The sequence below is a fragment of the Dipodomys merriami genome, unplaced genomic scaffold (assembly GCF_024711535.1).
Source record: "Dipodomys merriami isolate MVZ:Mamm:240054 unplaced genomic scaffold, mDipMer1.0.p SCAF_3, whole genome shotgun sequence".
In the NCBI taxonomy this organism is placed as follows: Eukaryota; Metazoa; Chordata; class Mammalia; order Rodentia; family Heteromyidae; genus Dipodomys; species Dipodomys merriami.
Genome location: NW_027204492.1, coordinates 70,616,282 through 70,642,331, shown reverse-complemented (window position 1 = coordinate 70,642,331; position 26,050 = coordinate 70,616,282). Strand labels below are relative to the sequence as shown.

Here is a 26,050-nt window from a genome sequence, read left to right as displayed (position 1 = left end):
TTGGTTCCCCCATCTCTGCTGAATCATCCCCCCAACTGAGGGGCACATGTGTTTTGCTGAGTCACATCACCCCATGTATCTTGCTGAGTCATTCCTTAGCCCCATGCTGGTTCCAGTTCTGGCCACATCTTCTACCTAGCCTTGGATACCTATCTTCCCCTCAAGATCCCTCTTAGTTTGTATAAACACACTCTCTGACCAAGAATGGTCTAACCACTTCTCAGAATTAATCCCCATGGTTAAGTGATACACCACCTGATCTTTGGAACCTAGGAGTTTTGTGGTCACAGTAATATGGCAAATGCAAAGTTCCTTTGGGGAAGTCAAGATGGGAGGCTATTTAGCTAGCCCCCTGAGCTTTGCAGTCTCAAGCCTTTCTTAGGCTGGTGCTTGAGGCTGGGTCTTTAAATCCTTCCCATGCGCTATGTAGGAGTAAACAGAAGGAAGTTTAGCAAGGCTCTTCTGTGTGTGTTTCTTGGGGCTTAAACTCGGGGCCTGGGCACTGTCTGTGGGCTTTTTTTGCTCCAGGCTAGTGCTTTGCTTCTTGCTTTGGAATGGCTAATTGGAAATAGAGTCTCATGGACTTTCCTACCCTGGGATGGCTTCAAACCAGGATCCTCACATTTAGTATCCTGAGTGAACCACCGATGTCTGGCAGATTTGTCTTTAGGGTTACTGTTAAGGATGTCCAAGGTTGTACTTATGGGATGCTGACTGATCCAGTACCATGGCCAGGTCATCTTGGGATGGGGATTGTACCTCTTGCTCACATCTTGGCCTGCCTCTCCCCACTCCAATCACCTCCACACCTCCCATGATAAGAGCTGAGGCCCTCTCCATTTCTCCCATGAGGTCACTCCAAGTCATGATAGCAGTAAGCTGGGTCACAGGAGAGGACAAGGTGAATGCTCACCTCTGTCCCCAGGCTCTGACCCGTTGTCCAAGCAAAAAGACAGCCAAAGCCAGAGTACATCTCCAGTAAGTCTTTATTGTTCTGCAGAGGGATCCTGCTGTACCTTATCCTCCACCACTCTCAGTCTTCACAAGTGACCTGCCCTGTGGCCCTCCAGACCCTGTTTCCATCCAAAGATTATCAAATACTCAGGAGAGAATATACGTGCGCATGCATATATGCGTGTGTATGTATATATGTGTCTATATGTACACTACAGATAACACATACATATTTTGACTGTACAATATATATACGTACAAAGAACACAAGCTTAAAATTACAGTGCTGGCTGAGATCCATCCCCCCAGTCTATGTAGTGGATGGAAAAATAAAGTCTAAGTGAGCCATTGACTGGCAATGGCATTACCATCTGAACAAAGGTGGCCAGTGAGTGAATGGGATGGATTAGATTTGGATCAAGGCCCAGGGGATTAATGTGGGCCCTTCCCTTTGGCTGGCCCAGGGGCCAGATGTCTGCTCCAGGAAGGGTCTTGCCCACTACTATAGGCAAGAGGAATATACTGGTTTCCCTACAACTATGTGCCATGGCTTGGCCTGGGTGGTGTGAGTTAGCTCATTTACCCATAGGTATGACAGTGAATAGATAGATAAAGGCTACTGGTAACCACAAGGAGTGACACTGGATAGCCTAAGCCACACAAAGCTAGTTCATTGGTTTACTGAGACTTGAGAAAGGAAGTTTCCCCATCCTCCTGTCCCAGGCTAACCCAAATCGTTAAGACACTAACCAGGGCCCCCTAAGGACCCTCTAAATCAGCCTCATAAAAAACTGGCATTGTAAACCACAAGTGGTTTTCTTTCTCTATCCTCTGTCCTCTGCTCCTGTGCTACCTACTCTAGTCCCATTTTTGGAAAAGCTAGTTCAGGGCCAGTGTTGGCCCCCAAAGGCCATGAGCCTATTTTCTAACAGGACATTTGCATCTTGCTGTGGCAGACAGCTGGGACCATCCTGTTCACCCCATTCCTCCTGCAGGTGGGGGTGGTTGATGCTGCAGATTGAGTGCCAGTCTCCTGGCAGGTACAGGCAGCAGAGTTTTCACTCTTCTCTTGGAAAAGTAATACACAGTTAGGGAAGAAGATGGCATGGAGACAGGGCACCTAATCTCCCTTCCCCTCTCCTGGATGTGCAGATAGTGTTAGAAAGTAAGGGAGATGTGTGAGTGGAGCCCCCTGGCCATAGCTCTGCTCCTGGGGGCTACTCTGGCTTTGTTCCAATCACTCCCTTGGTGCCAGGATGCTGGGACAATGGTAGCCTGCAGCTCACAGCTTTGTTTCAGGACCAGCTGCCTGTAGTGTGGGGAAGGAGTCCCGGATCTTTGCCACTTCCATGGCACACAGGTGCCCAAAGACTTTGTTGTACCAGTCAGGAGAACGGCCCCTGGGGGTAGAAAAAGACAAGACTGAGAAGTGGGCTTTTCCCTGTAGCCTTCACCAGGGGAAGGAAAAGGAGGTGACGGTGCGGAGGGAGGCAGTTAAAACCAGAACAGAGCCAGGGGAGGGACCAGGGCCAATGGGGTGAGGCAGGCTTCATTCAAGTCTGGTACCTGAGGTCCGCACGGCAGACATGTGTGAGGCGGGAGCGGCCCAGGCCACAGGGTTCCATGAGGTACTGGGAGGTGAGCATGAGGGCCCGTACTCCAGACTCTGGCACAGGCTGCTCAGGGTCCAGGGACTGGGAGACTAGCAGGCAGCCTCCACGGGGCAGATCGGAGCGCCACATCCTATGTAAAGAGAAAACACATTGGCCTGAGTTCCTGCTGCTGGTTCCCTCTCCTGTCTTGGGGCATACCCGAGTGGCAAGTGGGACACCTCACCTCAGCACCACGAAATCTCGGCAGGGATGTGGTGCCATGCTGTCGGTGACATAGTGGTACAGTTCCACCCCTGGCATCAGGGCCTCCAACACCTGGGCACGCAGCAGGTCCTCATCCCAAAGGGCCCGCTCCCGGAGGACACGGTGGAGCACCACTGCTGGAGGGGCCGCCACCTCTGTGGATGCCTTCCATATACGTAGAGGGTGCCCATCAGGTGCCTGCAAGCCATTGGGAGATATGGTCACTGCTTTCAGGCCTAGAGTTCCAATTCCACCCCCTGCCCAGGCCTAAGAGTGCAGGGCCTGGGGTCCCCTTGCTCCATCCCAGAATGGGGGAGAGCAGCTGGCTCTCTGCTCACACTAGCCCACCCTGGGTCCCTGCCTTCCTTCCCAGATTCCTGCTTCTTGGCCTGGTCCAGAGTACCAAAAGGTGTGGAACTCATTCCCAGAGGTCTATGGGGCTTGTGCTGACATGGGCACAGTACACAGTTTCTAGAAGCAATCAGGAAGAGAAAGCAGATTTGCCATCTAGCAAGAGACATCTACCACACAGCAAAAGAAAATGTTGACTGTGGAGCCTTTTGGAACATGCTAAGCTCTGAGTGAGATCCCCTCTGCTATAAGGGAGGTTTTGTTGTGACCATTTTACATGTGGGAACTTCAGGTTTGCAATCTTACTCAGCATGAACATCTAGGAAACAGCATGGCTAATGACAAGAGAGGGGAATAGAGAGACACTCCTCCTGCCTGGTGGGCCCTGACACAGGGAAAACCCTGAATAGAGGAAGGGCCTAACACAGGCAGGCAGGTAAAGTGGCCTACAAAATGTCCAGCTTGGGGGCAGGCCAAGCCACAAGGGTGGAAATACAAGGCATTCAGCCTGACTACACGTCAAGAAGACATGTACTTTGGGAATGGAGCTTTGGGAAGAAGATTCTGGAAGGTGGCCTCTAGTAGAGATTAATTGTTCTCATTTGGTCCTTGCTCAGCTGGATAACACCCTCTGAATATCAGGCTCAGACTCCTCCAGGTTGGCTAGCAGCTCTGCATCCTGCCTTGTCCCAGCCACCGAGTAAATTTGAGAACCATGGTGTTTACCTTCCTGCAGGCCAGCTCCGTGCGCTGGGGCCCTGGCACACTGGTCCAGCCCTTGAAGCGTTCAGCAGCATCCCGCAGTAGCTCCTGTATACTCTCCTCCATGAAGAGGCTCAGGCTCAAGCCAGCGGCCCGTGCTCGCCGCAGCTCAGTCAGGGCTGGGCCTGGGGGGCTGAGCTCAGCTGCACTGTATGAGCCACACAGTTGCACCACCATGTCCTGGGGCACCTGAACACACACACACACACATACACACTGATCAAGGGGTGATGGGGAGCAGAGGAGCCCCCAGGGTCTAGCTGGTCTGTGTGAAGGGCAGCAGAGAGGACACTGCAGTGAGGTAAATAAGAAACTGCATAAGAAACTCATGGAAGAAGATCTGGAAACAGAAGCTTGAGGGAGACATGACATGTTCCCTAACTTGGGGTGCAATGGTCAGCGCTCAGGGTTCTGGTGGGTGATAAGTAGGCAACATGGCCTCAGTTGACTCACCTGAAAAAGTTTCTTGCAATCACTGATCATGTGTGACAGGCCCTGGGTGGCTGCCATGTTGTCACTCAGGTCTCTAGGACCTGGCCGGCCAACCAGACTACGTTTGCTCTTGATTCTGGAGAGAGATATTAAGAGGACAGGATGGTACTGGGGCATAAGACAAGATGGCTGCTGGGCCATCTGCGATCTCCCAGGAAGCCAGTTTATCAATGTTGCCCATCAAACTACCTGTGTCCCTTTGGAAAAAGGCCTACAGTGGCCAAGCAATGCCAGGCCCTTGAGCCCATGAGGAGTCAGGTTGACTCTTTGAGATGAGGGCGGAAATAGTAGTGGCAGCCCCTTAAAGGCTAAAATTCAGTGGGGCTGAAGCCTCCTAGCATGCCCAGCCTTTTTCACCTGGGTGAGGGGCTGTCCTTCTTGGAGATGTTGAGGTGGAAAATGGAAGGTGCCAGGCACACTGCCAGGTTGCCGGCTGTCATCTGGTTTTCCTCAGCAGAGGCAATGTCACTTAGGAAGTAGAGCAGGGTCTGTAGCACTTCCCGGTTCTCATCAGGGAGCAGCAAGGTGGCAGCTTGTGCTGCCGCCAACCACTGCTCCTTAGGGAGGACTGCAGGGAAGAAAAGACCACAGAGCTTTCCTTACTTTCCCAGAGGCAAGTCAGCACACCTCTGGCTTCTAAAAAGTCCTGGAAATCCTCAGAGGAGCCACTGAGAGGGAAGACACAAATAGGCTCTGGGAGATGTCTGTGTGCTAAATCTAGCTCTGCTCCCAATGTGCTGTGTAGCCTTATGCAAATCCCCCTTCCTTTCCTTGAGGCCTCAATCTACCATTCCACAAAATGGGCTGGGGTAGTAGAAAATTGCTACTCTCCAAAGGCCTTACCCACACAGAGTACATGTTCTCATAAACTCAAGGGGCTGGCTACCAGCTTTCTGTCCCTCAAGTCCCTAGAATCTAATAGACTGAGAATGGGGCAGATCCGTGGAAGGAGGTGCAAGTGACTCACGTTGGTAGATCTGCAGGAAAGTAGTGGTGAGCTTGCTGGTGAAGATGGGCTCAGGCAGGTCCCGAAAATACTGCTTTAGCAGGTCAGCAACATCATAGGCCGACTGGCCATCATAGCAGACATTGTCTGGAGAGGTCTCATTCATTTGGCGCAAGCTCTGAATCCTGGACTTGACCCCAGATTTGCGGAAAATTCCCACCTAGCCCATTCAAAGGAGGGATTTGATATCAAGTATACTAGAGACCATGAACCTTGGCAGGCTTCCTGCTGGGAAGCATAGGAGATAAATATCTGGGCCAAAGATCCAAGGTACTATCATGAGGAGGAGGAAAAGGTGGACTTGGGCTAGGACAGGATCCTAGGCCATGGGGACTAGAGTGCCTCACCAGAAAGAAGCTGCCACTTAGATGGGCAGAAGGCTCTTGCCATAAGGAGGGGGAAAGGGATCTTTGTCTCCATTCTAGCTGGGCCTTTTAAGTATAGGAAATACCTTTGTTGGGCAGCTAAATCCAAGGGAAGGTAAATCCCTTCCCTCATCAACCTTGGGCCTCCTTAACTCCTCTACCCCAGTACTTTCTCTGCACACAACTGGGGGAAAGCTCACCTGGTCCAGGCACTGACTGCGTAGGTAGCGCATGGCTTGCTGAATGCTCTGTGGCAATGGCTGGCCTGTGCGCTGCACATGGATAAGAGGTGGCACCCCAAATACATGCTGTCCTCGGTAGTCTGGGGTTTTGTTCCTTTTCATGAACTTTGGCATTGACCTGTTTTTAGAGGTAGCAAGCAATCAGGGAGAAGCAGCAGCATTTAGAGACAATCAGAACACTGAAAGAGTGGTGTAGGGATTAAGGAACAAACCATATCTGCCTGTAGAGTCAATATCCAGCAAGCACATGCTTTGAGCCCAGCCTGAGGGAGCCACCAGGGCTCAAAGAGAAAACTGAATCAATAGGATAGGCCAGTCAGCTCAAAGAGAAAACTGAATCAATAGGATAGGCCAAGCACTTCTGGGAAGAGCCATGAGGGAGAAAGGCAGGTCAGGAAAGGCTGCAAAGAGCAGATGGGGGCTCTGCATGCTCAAGAGGACAGAACAATGTGCCAGAGGAGAAATAGGGGAAAGGCATTCCAGGCAGTGAGCACAGCATGACCAACAGCAATGAGGCAAGAAAGAAGGCCTGGTACATTTGGGGAAGGGCCCCTAGTCTTATTGACCTTAAGAGATGGCTTTCTTTGAGAGTAGCAGGCTAAAGAAGCAGAAAGGTATGGCTGGCTAGAATGAGAAAATCATGACAGGAAGGAATTTGAACAATGGGAAAGCATAGAGCTGCTTATTTAACCAGAGCAGACAACAAAAAGCTGCACTTCAGAAGAGTCTCATTCAGAGCAGCATGGAGGCAGGAAGGGAGAAGGCCAACTAGAGGACCTAGAGTACACACACACACACACACACACACACACACACACACACACACACACACACACACACACACACACACACACACACACACACACACACACACACATACACACACACACACACACACACACACACACCCTCACATGGACCCTCCAGCCTTCTTGCATAGCATCTCCTCCATTAGCTTGTGGGCTCAGCCTGCCCCATCCCATCTCTGGGCTATGTTTACAAGGACCTTAGACTTGAGTTGGTCGCTTCCCCCTGCTCCACAGAGCCACTCACCAGCTCCAACTCTGTTTGTGCGGCACAGTGTACTTCTCCATGAAGGCGGTGAGTCGCAACAGTGAACCCTTGTGTAGAAGGTTGATCTGGCCTGCAAACTGCCGATTGATCTCCAGAGACTCTGAGTTGAGGCTGGGCCGGTGGGAGTTCTGGAAGCTATGCCAACGGAGCTTCCTTGTTGGGAAGGCCAGAGATACAGGTTTGGCTCAGCCATGAAAAAAGGTTTATGTCTTTCTGGTCTCTTTTATCTTCCCAAAAGAAAGAAAATACTCGCCGGTGGCTCATGCTTATAATCCTAGCTACTCAGGAGGCTGAGATCTGAGGATTGAGGTTCACAGCCAGCCTGGTCAAGAAAGTCAGTGAGACTCTAATTTGCAGCACTTTGCTAAAAGTGGAGGTGTAGCTTAAGTGGTAGAGCCTCAGCCTTGAGTATAAAAGCTAAGGGAGAAATCTCAAAGCTCCGAGTTTCAGCCCCAGTACCAACACCAAAAAAGAAAAAAGAAAAAGCTAGGCACTGGTGGCTCATGCATGTAATGGTAGCTACTCAAGAGACTGAGATCTGAGGATCCTTGTTTGAACCCAGCCAGGGCAGGAAATTCCATGAGACTCTTATGTCTAATTAACCACCAAAAAGCCAGAAGAGCTATGGCTCAAGTAGTAGAGTGCTATCCTTGAGATGAAATGTTCAGGGACAGTGCCTGGGTCCTGAGTTCAAGCCCCAGGACAGAAATTTAAAAAAGAAAAAGAAAAGAAAATATGAGAAGGTACCAACATTGCTGCAAGGATCCAAGAGTCAAAATGCTTAGTCTCAGCGCCCAGGGACCAAGAAGTCCTCAGGGAGGGTAGTGTTGAACTCCAGCCCATTTAGTACCAAAAGGCAATGCCAGTCATCTACCCATTCTAAGATTACTGCAAAAGAGCAAAGCTGAAGAGCAGAGACCCTTTCTAACCCCCTCAATGCAAGCAAAAGGAAAGTGAGGTCTAAAGAGAAGCCACTAGTTTCTCAAGGCCACACTAAGCACTCTCAGTGCTACTGGACCTAGCAATTTATGCCTGTATGGGACTTGAATTCAGGTCCTAGGCACTGTCCCTTAGTGCTTTTGTTTAAGGCTGGTGCTCTATCGCTTGAGCCACAGTTCTATTTCCAGCTTTTTGTTGGTTAATTGGATATAGAGTCTCACAGACTTTCCTGCCTGGACTGGCTTCAAACTGTGATCTCAGCCTCCTGAGTCTTTACAATTATAGCCAGGAGCCACTGGCACCCAACCTAGCAATCTTAAGACCTAAGTCTTGAACTCTTTACTTCTCTCCTGTGATTGGCTGGCTGAAGTAAGCACCCAGTTCCCCAAAACCTGCCTCTTGGCCTAGTAAAGAAGAAACAGGAGTGGGGGAGAGAGAGAAAATGAGCAGGGACCCTTTCCCCCTCCCTTCCCAAACTCCCACCTGCATGGTCTGGTGAGTGAGGCTCCAACGCCTGAATCACGCCGTTCACGAGTCACTGGTGCCTGGAGTCCCACCAAGGCTCCTGCACCCCCAGCCTCATTCATGGAGTTCCCACTACTGTCTAGTTCACTGGAGGAGGCGACAGTGTCAGAAATGGAGTGTCCTTCTTCCACAGATAGGCTGGAGGCAGACGTGGGTTCCCCAGCTGAGTTGGTGTCTTGCTTGTTGTCCTGGTCCTGGACTGGGATCTCAGCTTGTGCCTGTACTAATGGTTCAACTTCACCTGGGGCCTGAACCAGAACTACTGACTGGACTTCAGCTTGGACCTGGGTGGGAGATTCTGCCTGGGGCATAGCCTCAGCTTGGCCTTCCATCTCAGCTGTGGCTATGTCCACTGAGGAAGTGACTTCCTCTTCCTCATCCTCTTCCTCTTCCTTATCTCCATGTTCCAGGTCTGGATATATGGCCTGAGACCACAGCTCTACCCGTTGCTGCAGTCCCCATACATGCTGGAGGATGTCATCTAGGTGAGCATAGCTCTCCCCATCCTCATCTTCTTCTTCAGCCCCAGCCAGCATAGGCTCAGCTGGATACAGCTCTGGCAAGTTGTCATAAGTGCTTGCATGGCTGCCTGTGGAGCCACAGGAGCCCCGCCGCCCTTCATAGCCCCAGCGCCTACCTGGCTGCCAATCTGCCAGGCAATGTCCCTCCTGTGGACACAGGCTCTCAATGGACAGAGAACGAGGGAATGTGCCTGGTTTATGGTCCCCAGGCACATGCACCAAGTAGTTACCCCGATGTCCCTGCTGAGGATGCTGGAACATTGCCATAGGCCAAGCCTCCCAGCCCCTATGAGTCTCAATATCTCTGCCCCTCGCTGGGGTGGCTGCCCGGGTCTTGGCCCTATAAAATCCAGCTGAGAGGAAACCACGGCAGTTGCGGAAAGATGAACCTTTGGTAGTCTTCTCTGGGGTGGCTGGTCTGGGCTCAGGCTCTGTTTGCTGACTGTCACCCTTTTCCTTCCGCCTCAGAGACTCAAGGTGCTTGAGGAAGCTAAGAGAACGGTGCTTCTTGGCCTTCTCCTGGGGACCTTCCTGGCCTTGAATGGGGCTGAGGAGGGTCTGGTCACTCGGGCTAGGGACATGGCCTAACAAAGGCAAGTCTGCTGGCTCAGGGGAAAGGCTCACAGTGATGGCTGGCATGGAGGTGGCACTAAGCTCAGTGAGGACACTCTCACAGCTTGAGGTCCCCAACAGGCTGGGGCTTGGTGGAGCCAGCAGGGCACAGGAGCCCATGGGAGATTGGTGCTGGCTTTCCCGCTGGAAGGCCCAGTGGCTGCTGATGTTACAGTTTTCTTCATCTTCAGAATCTTCATTCTGGGAAGGTACCACAGGGTTGGGTCAGAGAAGCCTTACCAGCACCCCTGGCTAGCTAGTGCCCCATTCTGTCATCAAAATGAAGGGCCTTGCTTTTTGGCTTAGGAGTGACAGTTATCTTTGGGAGGGCTAGAGGAAGCCAAGAGTCTCAGATCGAAGCTCAGAGGTATTTATGGTAACAGTTATCTAATTAATCTTCTCACTTATTCTCCAGATAAGAAAAGGGATACTTACAAATGAGAAGCCACTTGCTCAATATCCAATGACTTGCAATTGGTGACAGCATTTAGGCTATTGTCTTAGATTAGAATTACTGGGCAGAAGAACTAGAGAGAAAGATTTAAATTTTTTTCCACCTACTTGGCAAGGTAAGGAAACTGAGGCCCAGATAAGAGAAGAGCCTTGCCAGGAGTCACTCAGCCATCAGTGACAGAGTTGGAACAATCCTGGGTCTCCTGATTGACAGGCCAGTACTCTGGCAACACAGCTGCCCCACCTGACTGCAAGCCTCTCGAGGGGAAAACCCCTAGAGAAAAGCAATATAACTTGTCCCCAGGAAACAATGGGGACATGAGGCCTGCTTTCAAGGCTATGTACAAATCAAGAGTCCTCATAGCTTCCCCCAAGAATGGCAGTCTTGGAAAGGCCTATGGAAACTACTAATCCGGCTCCCAATTCATTGTGGAATGGGAAAAATGAGGCCTTGTATAAGTAGAGGTAAAGTGGAGGTAAGGGGAGTCCTAGGAGAAGGCAAGCCTATCGAGGGTGAGGCTATTTGTTTGGATCCTTTCTGAGGCCTTAAAGACTACAATCTTCTTACCATGGTATTCTGTCTCTGCCCCATATTCAAGGACTTTAAGCCACCTCTTAACTAAATAGTAGCCTTGAGGAAGGCTATCACTAGGTCAAATTATTGGTAAACTTAGAAGAAGGGAGAGGTGAGCTGAGTAGAGGGAATGAAAGACAGGGGCCAGGCTATGTGCTCTCATTCTCTCTTATGTCAGTGAGGCTCACCAACCTCCCAGAAGCCTCACAGAGTCTGCTATATAAGAGTCTTCTACATCTCTACCTCTAGGCTGGGTTGAGGAACTACTCTTGATACTGAAGACTCCTAGAACACTGCAGCTTGTTCCCATGTGCTTTGGGCATTTGCTAGGCCACATCCCTAGACCCATGTGCACTAAGACCTCACACCCCACCCTTTGCCAGGATTCACCTGCTTGCATTGAAAATGAACCTCCAGCTTCATCGAGGCACAATTATTCAAGGTCATCAGCCTCCTGCAACAAAGAAGCGATCATTTACCCAAGCATCCCAGCCCCTAAAATCCTAGCATAGACTACCCAGACATTTTTCAAGATGCCATCCACCACCTTACATAGCCAAGCCATTGAAGCTTCTCCCAAGCCTCACTGTCTGTGAAGGCTGAAGCACTGGGCCTATACCAGGAAGAGTATGTCTTCTGCCTTCCATGACGTTATAGACATGGAAGTAACCAGGACAGAAATGGGATAGGTTCAAAGCAGGCAGGTAGAAGCATAGCAGACCCGTGGAGAGTGGGATAAGTGAAACTTCCATGAAGAGATGGGCCACTATCAGCAAGGGCTTCCTGGAGGACAGAAAGGAAATTTAGAGGGTGACAGAAACTGAGACTCCTATCCCAGCATCTACAGAAATCTGTGATAAGATAAAGAAGGATAGAGAAGACAAGGTCAGGAAATAAACTAGTACAAGAGAATAGGATCAAGGACAGATGACAAAGGGCCTTGAGTGTCATGATAAAATAACATTGTACTTTTGCATGTAGGCTGTGATTAATTTAAACAGAGTATTCAACTAGGGTTTGAAGAAGGTGACTCTGGTTGCTGTAGATAACATGGATGAGATGTGGAAAACAGATACAGAAGCCAGTTAGGAGCGTGTGTGTGTGTGTGTGTGTGTGTGTGTGTGTGTGTGTGTGTGTGTGTGTGTGTGTGTGTGTGTGTGTGTGTGTGTGTGTGTGTGTGTGTGTGTGTGTGTGTGTGTGTGTGTGTGTGTGTGTGTGTGTGTGTGTGTGTGTGTGTGTGTGTTGGTACTATAGTTTGAACTCAAATCTTGCACACTGTCCCTTAGCTTTCAAAAGCTAAGCTGGCACTCTACCACTTGATCTACAACTCCACTTCCACTTTTTTGTTGTTGTTGGTTAATTAGAAATGAGTCTTACAGATTTTTCCTGCCTGAGCTGGCTTTGAACCAGGATCCTCAGATCTCAGCTTCCTGAATAGCTAGGATTACAGATATGAGACACTGATGCCCTGCTAAGAGGTTACTTTAGATCCATGGCAATGCATGATTTGGCCTCAAAGAAGAGCAGAATTAGTATAAGCAAAGGGAAACTGAATCCAAGGCACATTTGGAGCTGTTCTTTTCATATCAAGACTGGACGTGGGCTTTCTATTCTAGCTACAGTGCTGGGGTAAATGAGAGTATCACAGACACTAAAAACAGACCATGGGCAAGGTGACTGAAGAAGATGAGCTTTATTAATAATGTTCCTCTCCTCTGTCAGTGGGTAAGAGGGGTTGTTTGGTTATACAAGAAAGTCCCAAACTAGGCTTTTGGCTATCCCCCTAGCCCTCAACCCTTACCTGCACAGGGCTTCCAGAGAGTCCTCCTCCAGAAAACCGTGGTCCTTCTTTACAGAACTGATATCCAAAGGAAATGCACCTTCTGTGTGGCAAAGAAATGTAAAAGTGAATTTTCTGGCAGGAAATAAAAAACAGCCTCCAACTGGGCACCAATGGCTTATTCCTGCAATCCTAACTACCAAGGAGGCTGAGATCTGAGGAACATGATTTGAAGCCAGCCCAGGCAGGAAAGAATGTGAGACTTTTATCTCCAATTAACTTGTAAAAAGCTGGAAATGACATTGATGAAAGTGATCTATACAACTCGGTGGAGACTGGAGAGAGGGACTAGGAGAGAGTGAGAGAAGGGAAGATGCTGTACGAAAGAAATGTATTCATTACCTTATTCTGTACATCACCTTTATAATAACAATAAAGTGCATAGTAATTTTTAAGGCTAGATATGAGACGTGGTTCAGGTGGGAGAGCACCAGCCTTAAGCAAAAAGGCTAAGGGACAGTTCTGAAGCCACGAGTTCAAGTCCCAGTACTGGTACAAAAAACCCACAATTCTGTCCCAAACTGGGCATTGGTATTTCACACCCTTTATCCTAACTACTTAGAAGGCTGAAACCTGAAGAATGGCATTTGGAAGCCAGCCTGGGCAGAAAAGTTTGTGATGTTCCATCTCCAATTAACCAACAAAAAGCGTGTCTCAAGTGGTAGGACACCAGCTGTGAGTAAGCAAGCTGAGCAAGTGCAAGGTTCAGAGTTCAAGCATGGGTACTGGCAACAGAAAGGCTAAGGAAGAAGGGAAGTGGGTAGGTGTGAGACATACTAGAAGGAAAAAAAACAGAAGTGAAAAAGGAATGTTAGAGTTTGGACTTCAGTGACTCCTTTGTAGGTTTGGCTCATAGCTGATGGTACTGTTAGGAGGTGGGCCCAGTGAAAGAAAGTTGGACTACTGGATGCATGCCCTTGTAGAAACCATGAGGTAGACAACTTCCCTCTGCTCTGCACTTCTGCCATGAGACTCTGCCTCACCACAGGCCCAAAGCTGACTTGTTGATCTCAGGTATTTTGTCTCAGTGGTGGAAAGCTGTTAAATACAAGGGGGATTCAGGAAGCTACTCTCTGGGAATTGGGAGGGGGGAAGCAGAGAGAAGCTAAGAGGGTTGAGCTGGATCAAAAACAGTCAGTAAAGGCAGGTCCATGAGAGACAGCAGGCCTGAGACCCTGGCTGCCTGTTAACTTGGGTGTTTTTCTGTCATTTGAATCCTGGATGCTTAGAAAGGAAGCCCCCACCCTGGTGCAAGGTGGCCTGGGAAGTAGAGGGGGAGCAAGGGTTGAAAAGACAGCATGTAAGCAAACAATAGCTCCCTTCCCCCTGTTGTCCAGAGCAGTAAGGCCCTCTCCCTGGGACTTAGGGCAGAGAGCAAAGAAAGAGTAGGAAGAAAGGAAGTGAGAACCTGACAAGTCCCATAACTCTTTGTCTTATGGTAAAACAAGCTCATGGACTCATTCAACTGATAGTGATATATTTCCTGCCAGACAGATAGTAGTGAACAAAAATGGTCCTTAACTTCAAGTTTATGCTCTCATAGGAAACAGATAGTAAACCATGCAGGAAACCATAAAAAAAACATGAGCCAGAGTAACAGGCTAAAAAGAACCTAGGGCTGGAAATGGGGCTTAGTGGTAGAGTGCTTGCCTAGTATGCATGAGGCTCTGGGTTTGATTCCTTCTGAGGAATCAGAAGTGGTGCTGTGGTTCAAGTGGTAGAGTGCTAGCCTTGAGCAAAAAGAAGCTCAGAGACAGTGCCCAGGCCCTGAGTTCAAGCCCCAGGTTTGGTAAAAAAGAGATGCCCTCTGAAACATCAAAGGAACAACACTCATTTGGGGAAGGGAAGTAGGAGAAAAATGAGGGAAAAGGTAACAAGTTTGATAAGAAGTATACTCATTACCTACCTTACTTATGTAACTGTAACCCCTCTGTATATCACCTTGACAATAAAAATTTTGAATTAATTTTTAATTTTAATTAATAAAAATTTAATTTAAAAAATTAAATTAAAAAATAAAAAAATAAAGCCTGGTGGGCTGCTTGGAGAAAGGTGGTCAACATAGGCCTTTCTGAAGAAATAATTAATGGGTCATGAACTTAACTCTGAGATGCTGGTCATGCAGAGAGAGAGAGAGAGAGAGAGAGAGAGAGAGACAGAGACAGAGACAGACAGAGACAGAGACAGAGAGACAGAGAGACAGAGAGACAGAGAGACAGAGACAGAGACAGAGAGAGAGAGAGAGAGAGAATGAGAGAGAATGAGAGAGAGAATGAGAGAACGAAGAGGAGCAGGAGGAGCAGAAGCAAGAGCTAGAGGAGAAGGAGCAAGAGGAGGCAGAGGAAAAGGGGGAAGAGGAAGGACAGAATTTGCAGCAGAAGTAACCACTAGTATCAAGGATTCAAGGAAGGGAGGACTGGAGGAGAGCAAGAAGAAAGAAGCATGCAGCACAGTGAGCAAAGGTAAGCAGACATAACTGGAAAGGCAGATGGATCTGTAGTCTCATCAAGCATGATTCAGGATGTGTGCTTGTTTCACTCAGATGAGCAGAGGGCTCGAACCCCTCTTGCTGTGGTGGACAGGTGAAAGTGCACAAGTACAAAAAATCCAGGTGTCAGGGAGGAGGCTTGTGCACTAGTTCTAGTGAGTGGTCATGTTGAATGACAGCAGATGTGGCAACGGAAGTGATAAAGTCTTGGAGCCAGCCAGGCACTGGTTGTTCACTTGTAATCCTAGCCACGCAGGAGGCTGAGATCTGAAGACCAAGGTTCAATGTCTGCCAGGGTAGGAACATCTACGAGACTATTATCCCCAAAGCACAAAAAAGCCAGAAATGAAGCTATGACTCAAGGGGCAGAGCACCAGCCCTGAGCAAAAAAGCAAGGACAGCGCCCAGGCCAACTTCAAGCCCCAGGACTGGCATCCCTCCTCCAAAAAAAAAAAAAAAAAAAAAAAAAAGAATTGGATTCATTCAACAATGAAACTTGTTGAGATTGGTTTGGGAAGAGGTAGAGGGGTGATAAGGAAGAGTGATGGTGGGGAGGAGGTAAGTCTGATCAAAGTACATTGTACATATGGATGTGTCAAAATGAAACCCCCATGTATAACTAGCTATTTGATGATAATAAAATATGTAAAAAACAGAGAATCAAATCCATTCAAGACATATTATCTGGGCTTACAGGCATGGCTTAAATAGTAGACTACATGCCTAGCAACTACAAGGTCTTGAGTTCAATCTGCAGTCCTGCCCTCCCATCCCCCAAAAAGGTATTGTTGAGGAAGAAACGAAGACAAGACTGATAGCGGGTTAGGTATGGGAGCCAAAGAGAGAAAGATATTAAGGGTAACTTATGAATATAGATCTTGAACAATTGGGTGGATGGTAATGTCCTGAAAATAATTGGGGGTGCCAATGGATCTGTTTTAGACTTGTTAAATCTCACCTACATCTGCCACCTATCTGAGAACATATTGAATTGAATAGATGTCAGAGAGCTTGGGAGTTACATCTGGACTGTCACATTTGAGAGTCATCAGTGTACAAATGAAGTTGGGTAAGAATCTCATGGGAAAGAAATGTTGAGAGAGTAGAAGGCCTACAGAAGAAGGTGAGTCTGGGGCTGGGAAGGTGGCTCAGTGGTGGAGCGCTTGCCTTGCATGTCTGAGGCCCTGGGTTCGATTCCTCAGCACCACATAAGCAAAAAGAAAAAAGCCGGAAGTGGCGCTGTGGCTCAAGTGGTAGAGCGCTAGCCTTGAGCTGAAGAGCTGTGGGACAGCACCCAGGCCCAGAGTTCAGGCCTCACGACTGGACCCAAAAAAAAAAAAATTTTTAAAAAAAGAAGAAGGTGAGTCAGCTAAGGAGACAGAGCAGCAGCCAGAGAGGCAGTCTGCAGCGGGAGGGTTGCACAAGCCCAAGGAAGAAGGGGGGCTTGCACTGAATACAACTGTCAAGTAAAATAAGAGGATAACAGGAAACCAGACACCAGTGGCTCACACCTGTAATCCTAGCTACTCAGGAGGCTGAGATCTGAGAATCACAGTTCGAAACCAGTCTGAGCAGGAAAGTCCATGAAACTCTCATCTCCAAGTAACCACCAAAAAGTCAGAAGTGGAGCTGTGGTTCAAGTTGTAGAGCACCAGCCTAGAGTGAAAAAGCTAGGGAACAGTGACTAGGCCCAGAGTTCAAGCCCCAATACTGGACACAAGTACATACAGATACACATACACACACACACACACACACACACACACACACACACCACACACACACACACACACACACACACACATTCACACAGGACTGAGATGACTACTGAATTTGACTCCATGGAAGTCACTAAAGAGCTTGATCAGGTGAGGGAGATGTGAAGTTCAGGGTACAAAGGGCTGTGTGAAGAAGAGAGGAATAGGAAATAGCAAATGCAAAGAACTTTAACAAGAGCAGACGAACAAAGATACAAAAGACATGAAGGAAAACAAAAATGAGGCCATCACTATGCACAAAGAGAGGTGCCCTATCCCAGGGGTATCATTTCACATTATAGCTCAGAAGTGGCACAGAGCAATGTCCCAGGCAAGATAAGATCTTTTCTTCCTTCCTTCCTTCTTTCCTTCCTTCCTTCCTTCCTTCCTTCCTTCCTTCCTTCCTTCCTGTCTGTCTTTCTTTCTGTCTTTGTTTCTTTCTGTCTGTCTTTCTGTCTTTCTGTCTTTCTTTCTTGCCAGAGACCAGGACTTGAACTGGGTACCTGATGTGTTCGCTCATTGGCTAGCACTCTATCAACTGAGCCATGCCTCCAACCCCTAGACAAGGTTCTTTAAAGCATGGCTATCATCAGAGATTATGGAAGCTGATGAAAGCAATCTAGCAGTGATGACAATGTAGGAGAGAGGAATTTTAAGTTCAGGAGTAAAGGCCCTGAGTAAATTTGAACAGAAGCAGGACACATAGAAGCTTCTCCCGTGGCTGGAGAGGGGATGTGATTTGTCCATTTTACAGACAAAAATCTGCAAGATAAAGATGTTTTGGAATAAGAGAATATATTCAACAGAGTTCGTACCTTCAAAAAGCTGAGCATATTGAGGAAATCCTGTTGCGCGGAGCCAGTCACATGCTTTCTTGGCCTCAGTTTCTAAAACAGAATGAGGGGAAAAAGACAGAAAAATAGGGTTAATAGGGTACTGGGTGGATACTTTCTCACCTCCAGAAGGCAGGTGTGCCTAGTTCCAGTGATGCAGAGATGGCAAGAGCGGGTCTGACACATTTAGGCCAGCTAGGACCCTTCTACTCCCTGAACCCTACTCTTTGTCCTGACCACAGCTTTTTCTTGAGTCTCATTCTCTGCCTTTCCCAAACCCCTCCTCCTGCCCCTTTCCCCAGAACAGAACCCAACACCAGTTACAACTCCCAGAATCATCTGGGATCAAGGAGGATTACTGCAATAAGAAGACACCGCTGTGCCCTCCAGCCATACCCTTACCCTTTCCATGGATCTAAGCAGAACATCCTAGACCAGCTAGGAGACATGAAATGTTCAGCAGTATCTATTATTCCCTTTCTCATTATCATACTGAACATCCTCCAGACTGCTGCAATCACCTACAAAGAATTCTCTCTCCATTATAATAGCTATGCAAGCAGGCTCAGAAAGAGACTCAAGCCAGGTGTGGTGGTACACACCTGTAATAGCAGCACTCAGGGGACTGAAGTAGGCTTAGGAATTCAAGGCTAGCCTGGGTTATACAGTGAGACCCTATTAAAAGAGAAGGAAAGGAAACCGAAAAGGTAAAGGTCTCCCTGTTCATCTGACAGCAGTTTCCCAAGTTCTCTTCTCCTCAACCACTCAAATTTCAGTCCTCCTTCCACAGGGGTTTCCCTCGACAACCCCAGCTTTCTTCAGTAGCTCAGCTTATTCGTGGTACAATCCAATGCTGAACATTGTGCTGACATAGCCACTGGCCTGTGGGAGTCTTGGAGGATAAGAGCTAGGTCAGCCTCCCTACTCTCCTCTGAGACTGCCTGGAACAGAACTAGAGGCCACCAACAACCTCAGCCAGAGGTTAGAGAGGCGCTCCTGACCACCATACTGGGCTGAATCCCAGCAGTGAATCTGAGACTGCCCAGGAAGCTCTTGCTCCCATGTGGGTGGAGCAAAGGACTTCTGGGGCTGAGCCCACAGACCCCTGGCATTGCCAGGCTGGCAGGGGAAGGCTGCTGACTTCAACAAAGCTGCATGGAGTCCTGCTTTCAACACTTCCTCCATTTCCTTAGTGAGGTGGCAGCCCTACTAACCAGAACTTTAAGGAGAATGGTGTATGGGCACAAGATGACAATAGCTCTCTCCTCTCAGTGCTTGTGTACAAGGAAATCTAGGAGTTCCTGGTAGCCAGGACCAGAAGACAAAAGACTCTTAAAACAGTATCCCAGAGGGGTACTTGTGCTCATGCCTATAATCTTAGTTACTCAGAAGGCTGAGATATGAGGATCAAGACTCAAAGCCAGCTCGGACAAACAAATCCATGAGACTTATCTCCAACTAACCAGCAAAAATTGTGAAGTGGAGCTGTGGCTCAAGTGGCAGAGTGTCTTTGTTGAGCAAAAAACCTTACTGAGAGCATGAGGCCATGAGCTCAAGTCTAGGTACAGGCACACAGACACACAGACAAACAGGCACACAGACACAGACAGACAGACAGACAGACAGACAGACACACACACACACACACACACAGAGGATCTCAAAGAGGCTTAGCAAGTAGACAACATAAAAAAGAGGCAGTTAAAAGAGTAACCAACTCCTCCAGAGTCACACATGGATGAAGACTGGAGGGAAGAAAAGAGAAGGTTCTGGCAATGTCTGGACCCTGACAGGCTCTAGAGACAAACATGGGTAGTGCAGGGATGAACATCAGTGCATTTCCATGAGTGTAAGCATCAAGACAAGGTTGATCATGACTATGACCTATGGGGGTTGGTGTGGGATCATGCACACATATATACTTGTAGGCGCCTGTATTTGTATATGTCTCTCTCCCTCCCTGCCCCCTTTCTCTGTGGGCCTATGCAAGCAAGTGCATATGCATGGTTCTCCTCACAGCAGGACCTCTGGCAGAGCCGTATTAGCAGTACCTCGGCTTGTCTGGCAGGGGGCGATGCAGGCCTGGGAAAGGATCCACTTGTCCAGGCCATTTGGGAGACTTGAGACCAATAGGAAAGGGAAGGGACTATAGGGCACGCCAGCAAAGGGAGGATTTGAAGCATGTGGTTTTGCTGCTAGGACAGCTGAGTTGGCTGCCACAACCACTTCCCTGGGCTCTGTCCCTGCCACAGCCCCAGAAGACACTTTCCGGATCTCAGTGCTCCTCCTTGCTGGCTCTGCTTTCTTGTCATTCAGATAAAAGGAAGCTTGCTGAATGATGAACCAGATCAGAATTTCCAGAGGTTAGTACAAAAGCAAATAGAGACTCCTAAAGGGTCACAAGTTTTAGTATGCCAGGAACACACCATGGAAATCTCACTGCAGTCTTCAATCCCTTGAGTCCAAATCGAGGCAGGGAAGCATGCCCAGCCTTCCTCCCTCAGCCTGACAAAGGAGGAGATTCCAATTATTAAATCCTAAAGCTCAACATCTGTACTATCTCCCCAAGCCACAGAACCAAAGGAGAGTGACAGACTGCCTGCATACTCCACTACTGACAGGCAGTGGCCCTGGTTGCTGTTGGCTGGAAGGTGAACAGCTCCCTTAGAAGGGTGCTGAGTGTGTTCATTCCTGCTTAGAGCCCTCCAGCACCTTGTTACTCAAAGTATGCTCTCAGACTAGCAGTGTCAATATCACCTGGGCTCTTGTTAGAAATGTAGAATCTTGCCAGGTAACAGTGGCTCATGACTGTAATTCTAGCTCTTCAGAGGCTGAGATTGGAGGATTACAGTTCAAAGAGAGCCGAGAGAGGAAAGTCCATGAGATTCTTGCCTCCAATTAACCAGCAAAAACAGCCAGAAGTGGAGCTGTGGCTCAAGTGGTAAAGCTAGCTTTAAGTACAAAAGCTCAGCAACAGCATCCAGGCCTTGAGTTCAAGCCCCAGGACACACACACACACACACACACACACACACACACACACACACACACACACACACACACTGAAGAATCCCCCCCCCCCCACACACACACTGAAGAATCCCAGACCTTCCATATCCTATACCTACAGATTCACAATGCCCATTTAGCCAGATCCTCTGGCACTTTGCACACCCATTAAAGTTTGAGACATGCATCTGGTCATACAAAACAATATTTATCAAAATGAACTCTAGAAAATGAAAAGAAGACACTTTTTTCTTTTTTGCTGTTTTTGTTTTCTTTCCTTTTTGTTCTGTTTGTTTGTTTATCTGTCTTTGGGAGTATAAGGGGGGCACAGAAATGGAGAGACAAATGGTGAATAAATGGAGCAATGGTACTCACTGGATTCTATGTTGAAAATGAAGTATATAACTTGTAGGTGAAAATGGGAGGGAAAAACTGAGAAAGAACAAGGTAAGGGGTGACATTATCCAAAAACAAACACACTGTTTACCTGACTCATGTAACTGTAACCCTTCTGTATATCACCTTTATAGTAACATTTTTTAAAAAAATTTTGAACAGGACCTGGGAAGATGGTTCAGTGGTAGATTGCTTGCCTTGCATTGATGAGGTCCTGGGTTCGATTCATCAGTACCACATAAGCAGAAAAAGCCAGAAGTGGTGCTGTGGCTCAAAGTGGTAGAGCTCTAGCCTTGAGCTGAAGAGCTGAGGGACAGTGCCCAGGCCCAGAGTTCAGGCCCCACAACTGACCAAAAAAAAAAATTGAGACATGTTCATCTAAATCACATAGATCAGGGATTCTCAGTCCTAGAGGCACATTAGAATCAGCTAGATGTATTTTTTTTTAAATACCAATGCCCAGCGTCCCTTTCCTAGATGGTATGTGGCAGGGCTCCCCAATTTATTTTCTAAAGCTGTAGTATGAGGCATACTGAGATCCAAGGGACTTTCCCAAGGTCACTCATAGTTAAGTGTCATGAGGGAGACTACAACCCTGACCTTTTAATTCCATGTTCAGTGTTCCTTTCCACCACATTATGCTACTTGCTACTTGCTTTCTAGTCAAGCAGGGGCTCAGACTCAAAGGAATCAACACTAAATTGGTTTTCTGCTCCTTCTGGTCAGTTGAGTCACAAGTCTGAGTTCAAATCCTGATGCTGTCAGTCAATAGTTCCTTGACTATGTGCCAGTTGAACTCTGTGCCTCCATTTCTTCTATAAAATGGGGGTTATGGCATCCAATTCTTCCAGCTATGGAGAACACTAAATGAACAATTGGCAAAAGGAAGTCTTTGGTACACAGTACCAAGCACTCATTTACAGTGTTCCTATTGGGATCAGAGGTAGATTCTCATCCAAAAGAAAAAAAAAGTAGCCAGGCACCGGTGGCTCACACCTATAATCCTAGCTACTCAGGAGGCTGAGATCTGAGGATCATGGTTCAAAGCCAGCCCAGGCAGGAAAGTCCGTGAGACTCTAATCTCCAATAAACCACTAGAAAACCGGAAGTGGCACTGTGGCTCACGCGGCAGAGCACTCGCCTTGAGCTGAAGAATGCAGGGACAGCACCCAGGCCCAGAGTTCAAGCCCCAACTGACAAAAAAAAAGTGTAAGCCACTAGTGACTCGTGCTTGTAATTTTAGCTATTCAGGAAGCTGAAACCTGAGGATCAATGTTTGAGGATAGCCTGGGCAAAAATGTCTGTGAAAGTTTTATTTCCAATTATCCATCAAAAACCTGGAAGTAGAGCTGTGGCTTAATTGGTAGAGCACCAGCCTTGAGAGAAAAAGCTAAAGGACAATACTCAGCCTGAGAAGCCCTAATACTTATATATACAAGAAAGAAAGAGAGAGAAGTGAAGAGAAGGAAGAAAGGAAAAGAGAGGAAGAGAGGAAGGAAGGAAGGAAGAATGGAAGGAAGGAAGGAAGGAAGGAAGGAAGGAAGCAAGGAAGCAAGGAAGCAAGGAAGCAAGGAAGCAAGGAAGCAAGGAAGCAAGGAAGGGAGGGAGGGAGGGAGGGAGAGAGGGAGGGAGGGAAAGAAGAAGGGAAAGAGGGAGGGAGGAAGGGAAATAGAAGGTAAACCAGAGAAAGTGGCCAAGCTAGCATTCCCTTCTGGGTCTAAGCAATGTCTGCACCCACACCTCTCTCAGAATTGGAGCCAAATACCTCAGGGAAGCAGAAGTTTCAATAGGACTGCAATTGCTCCAAGACAAAAGAGCTAAGGAGTTTGGCACAGGACTGTAGACAGAATTCTCCAGCAGCTCTTCCCAACAGGAATCTAGAGAATGTAAAAGGCTGTTGCTGAACAGGATGTCAGGGACAGTGGCTTCTGACAGACAATACACCATCTCATGAAGGGGTTGAAGGCCCTGAGGCTCCCTCCTGGATGGAACCATCAGGGGCATACGTCTTAGTGATTAAGGTACTTTGCTTTCTTTCCTTCTTTCCCTACTAACCCGTCCCAGCCTGCTCAGGCTAAGCCAGAAATGATCCCCACCCCCACCTACAGCAGAGTCAATTCACCTGAGGCTGGTCCAGGCAGCTCAGATTAAGGAATGGCTTCTATATCCAGCAGGGAGAATGACACCAGATGACACTGGACAGGCTGAGGCTAGTGAAGTAGGAATGTCTGTGGCCGCTGGCCCTAACCTGTGGCCAGATGTGCAGATTCCAAGGCATCCTGCCAGCAGTTTCAGCAGCTACCCTCTGTAGGCAGTACTCTGGCAAAAGCTGGGGTAATGTGCCAGGATAGGTAAGAAATAACAGTCAGCTGATAGAAACTGAGTCCCACTGAGATTGAAGCCCAGACTCTTCTCCCTGGAGAGGAGCCCAACTCATTAGAGCCCTTAGAATCAGGAGCCAGGGTACTGGAAAGTTCCAGAAACAAATCAGTCTACAGGGACATACTAACAAATATCCTGCAAGGGAAGAGTTTCAAAAGGATTGCTGTTGGGCACTAGTGACTCACATTGTAATCCTAGCTACTCAGGAGGCTGAGATGTAAGGGCTGCAATTCCAGCCAGCTGGATCAGGAAAGTCTCCTATCTCCAATTAAACACACACACACTCACACACTCACACACACACACACACACACACACACACACACACACACACACACACACAGAGCCGGAAGTGGAGGTGTGGCTCAAGTGATAGATGCTACCCTTGGGCAAAAAAGCTAAGGGATGGATAGCACTCAGCACAAAGGTATTTTTCCAGGCCGAGAAGGAGGAATGAGGAAATGCAGGGCTTCTGTTCCTGCAAATGGCCTATGAATGAAGATAGGCTGCAATATTTCCTGTTGGGAAAAAGCAATAAAGTCCAATGATATCTTCCAGTAAAGTCAGCTTCCCAGCTTGCTGCCTAAACCATCTTAAGCACCTTGCTTCTTTTTCTAAACTATGGTTTCCATGATTATACAGGGATCTCCTCCTGCCCTCTGTGGTGACCATGGCTTTGCTGGCTTTGAAAGTGGAATGTACAAGTTAACATTAAAGAGGGTTATTAGTTAAGGTTAGTTGAACTTTGTCTAAGGTGTATTCAGAACATGTGCTAATTATAAAGAGATGAGAGATGGGTAGAGGAGGGATGAGTGAGGAGGTTGAAAGGGGTAACATTGATCAAGATATATTGTATTCATAAACTGATTTGTTAAGTGGCAACTCCTCTGTACTACAACTACCTAAAGATAATAATAATAAATAATAGATAAAAAGATAATAATAATGATGACAATAATAAAGAGATGAGGAAAGAGAGCCAGGAGGAAGATAAAAGGTAATAAATAAGCACATAGACAACAGGAGATAAAGCCTTGCTCAGCCAATGTCACCAACCTCATTCTGGGCTTGGCACTCCCCTCTTCACACCACTATTGGGCAACTTGAATCCTTGGGGTTTTTTGATCACTCAGTAACTAGATCCCAGGTCCAGCCTATACTCTTCCAAGCAAAGTTGAGCTCAGGCCTAGGTACCAGGTAAGACACTAGACCCAAAGCAAGAAGTAGATGGATAATATGGGAGCCCAAGTAAAATATCTGTTATTAATGTGTGCAGGGTGTGTGTGTGTGTATGTGTGCACGCGCGCACGTGCGCGCGTGCGTGTGCATGTGCATGCATGTGGGCCAGTACTGGAGCTTGAACTCAGGGCCTTGGCACTGTACATTACATTTTTTTATTTCATTGTCAAGGTGATGTACAGAGGGGTTACAGTTACATAAGTAAGGTAGTGATAACATTTCTTGTCTAACTTGTTACCCCCTCCTTCATTTTTCTCCCTCTTACCCTCCCTCCAATCTCCCCCCTGCCCCATCCCTTAGCTTTTTCATTCAAGGCTGGCACTCTACTACTTAAGCTGTATCTCCCTTTCTGGGTTTTTGGTGAATAACTGGAGATAAGACTTTTCTGCCCTGGCTGACTTCGAATCACAATCCTCATACCTCAGCCTCCTGAGTAGCTTACAATTACATGCACAAGCCATTGATGCCCAGCTAATTACTCCTCCGAGGCATGCCATTCCATTTCTCCCTCACCCTCAGCTTTGGCTGCAAGCTAGCTCCTAGGGAACTTTGAAAAATGCCAGTCAGTTCCTTGGCCCTACCTATTCTAATTAAATTAGAATGGCTGGGGATAAGGTTAGCTGTCTTTTGTTTCTTGGTTTCTGAGCACTCTCCAGGTGATTAGAAAGTGCAGGCAAAACAGAAAGCCAGTACACTAACCGTCACAAGTTAGCTAAACAGCCCTGGTAGAGGACCCTGGAGAGATTCTAGGCAGAGGCAGACTCAGGTCTGTTCTAATCACTAGAGCACAATAAACACCAATGTGAATGCATACGATAGCAGTAAGGAAAGGAAGTTCTGTGGGATTTTGTGAAGAAATTTTTTCCAAACCACTAACTGACTAGCTCTGTTAGACAACTTTTAACAAGCACATTAGACTCCTGTATCATACTCATTTAGCTTCCTGTTTGCAAAGACATCTTGTCTTGTGGCCCTCACCAGAGTTGGTCTTTCCCAACTCCAGTAATGATCACACCCACACCCATATCCACACCTCCCCCTACCTACACACAGAGTGTACTAAGGAGTAGAGAAAGATCCAAGCTGGGACACCAGTGGCTCATGCCTATAATCCTAGCTACTCAGAAGGCTGAGATCTAAGGATCGTAGTTCAGCTAACCTGGGGAAGAAAAGTTCCTGCAAGACTCTTACTTCCAATTAACCACTCAAAAACTGGAAGTGGCTCTGTGTGACTCAAATAGTACAGTGCTAGCCTTGAGCACAAAGAGGCTCAGGGACAACGCCTAGGCTCTGAGTTCAAGCTCTATAACAGACAAAAAAATAGCAGTAGAGCACCAGCCTTGAGCAAAAAAGCTAAGAGACCAAAACCTGGCCCCTGAG

At 47.8% G+C, this 26,050-nt stretch overlaps 1 protein-coding gene across 2 annotated transcripts in view; it reads right to left on the bottom strand.

Annotated features, from left to right (window-relative positions):
• Positions 1-968: 968 nt before the first annotated feature.
• The window catches only part of Stard8 (StAR related lipid transfer domain containing 8), a 93,963-nt gene continuing 68,881 nt past the window's right edge, over positions 969-26,050 (bottom strand). For both annotated transcript variants that reach the window (XM_070040241.1, XM_070040242.1), the window contains exons 2-14: positions 17,627-17,698; positions 12,528-12,609; positions 11,117-11,180; positions 8,525-9,900; positions 7,082-7,255; positions 5,987-6,146; positions 5,383-5,581; positions 4,773-4,983; positions 4,377-4,491; positions 3,888-4,112; positions 2,791-3,008; positions 2,521-2,697; positions 969-2,354 (exon numbers count right to left, since the gene is read on the bottom strand). In XM_070040241.1, the coding sequence (XP_069896342.1) occupies positions 2,237-2,354; positions 2,521-2,697; positions 2,791-3,008; positions 3,888-4,112; positions 4,377-4,491; positions 4,773-4,983; positions 5,383-5,581; positions 5,987-6,146; positions 7,082-7,255; positions 8,525-9,900; positions 11,117-11,173 (3,030 nt within the window). In that variant the 5' untranslated portion in view covers positions 11,174-11,180; positions 12,528-12,609; positions 17,627-17,698 and the 3' untranslated portion in view covers positions 969-2,236. The remainder of the gene's footprint in view (positions 2,355-2,520; positions 2,698-2,790; positions 3,009-3,887; positions 4,113-4,376; positions 4,492-4,772; positions 4,984-5,382; positions 5,582-5,986; positions 6,147-7,081; positions 7,256-8,524; positions 9,901-11,116; positions 11,181-12,527; positions 12,610-17,626; positions 17,699-26,050) is intronic.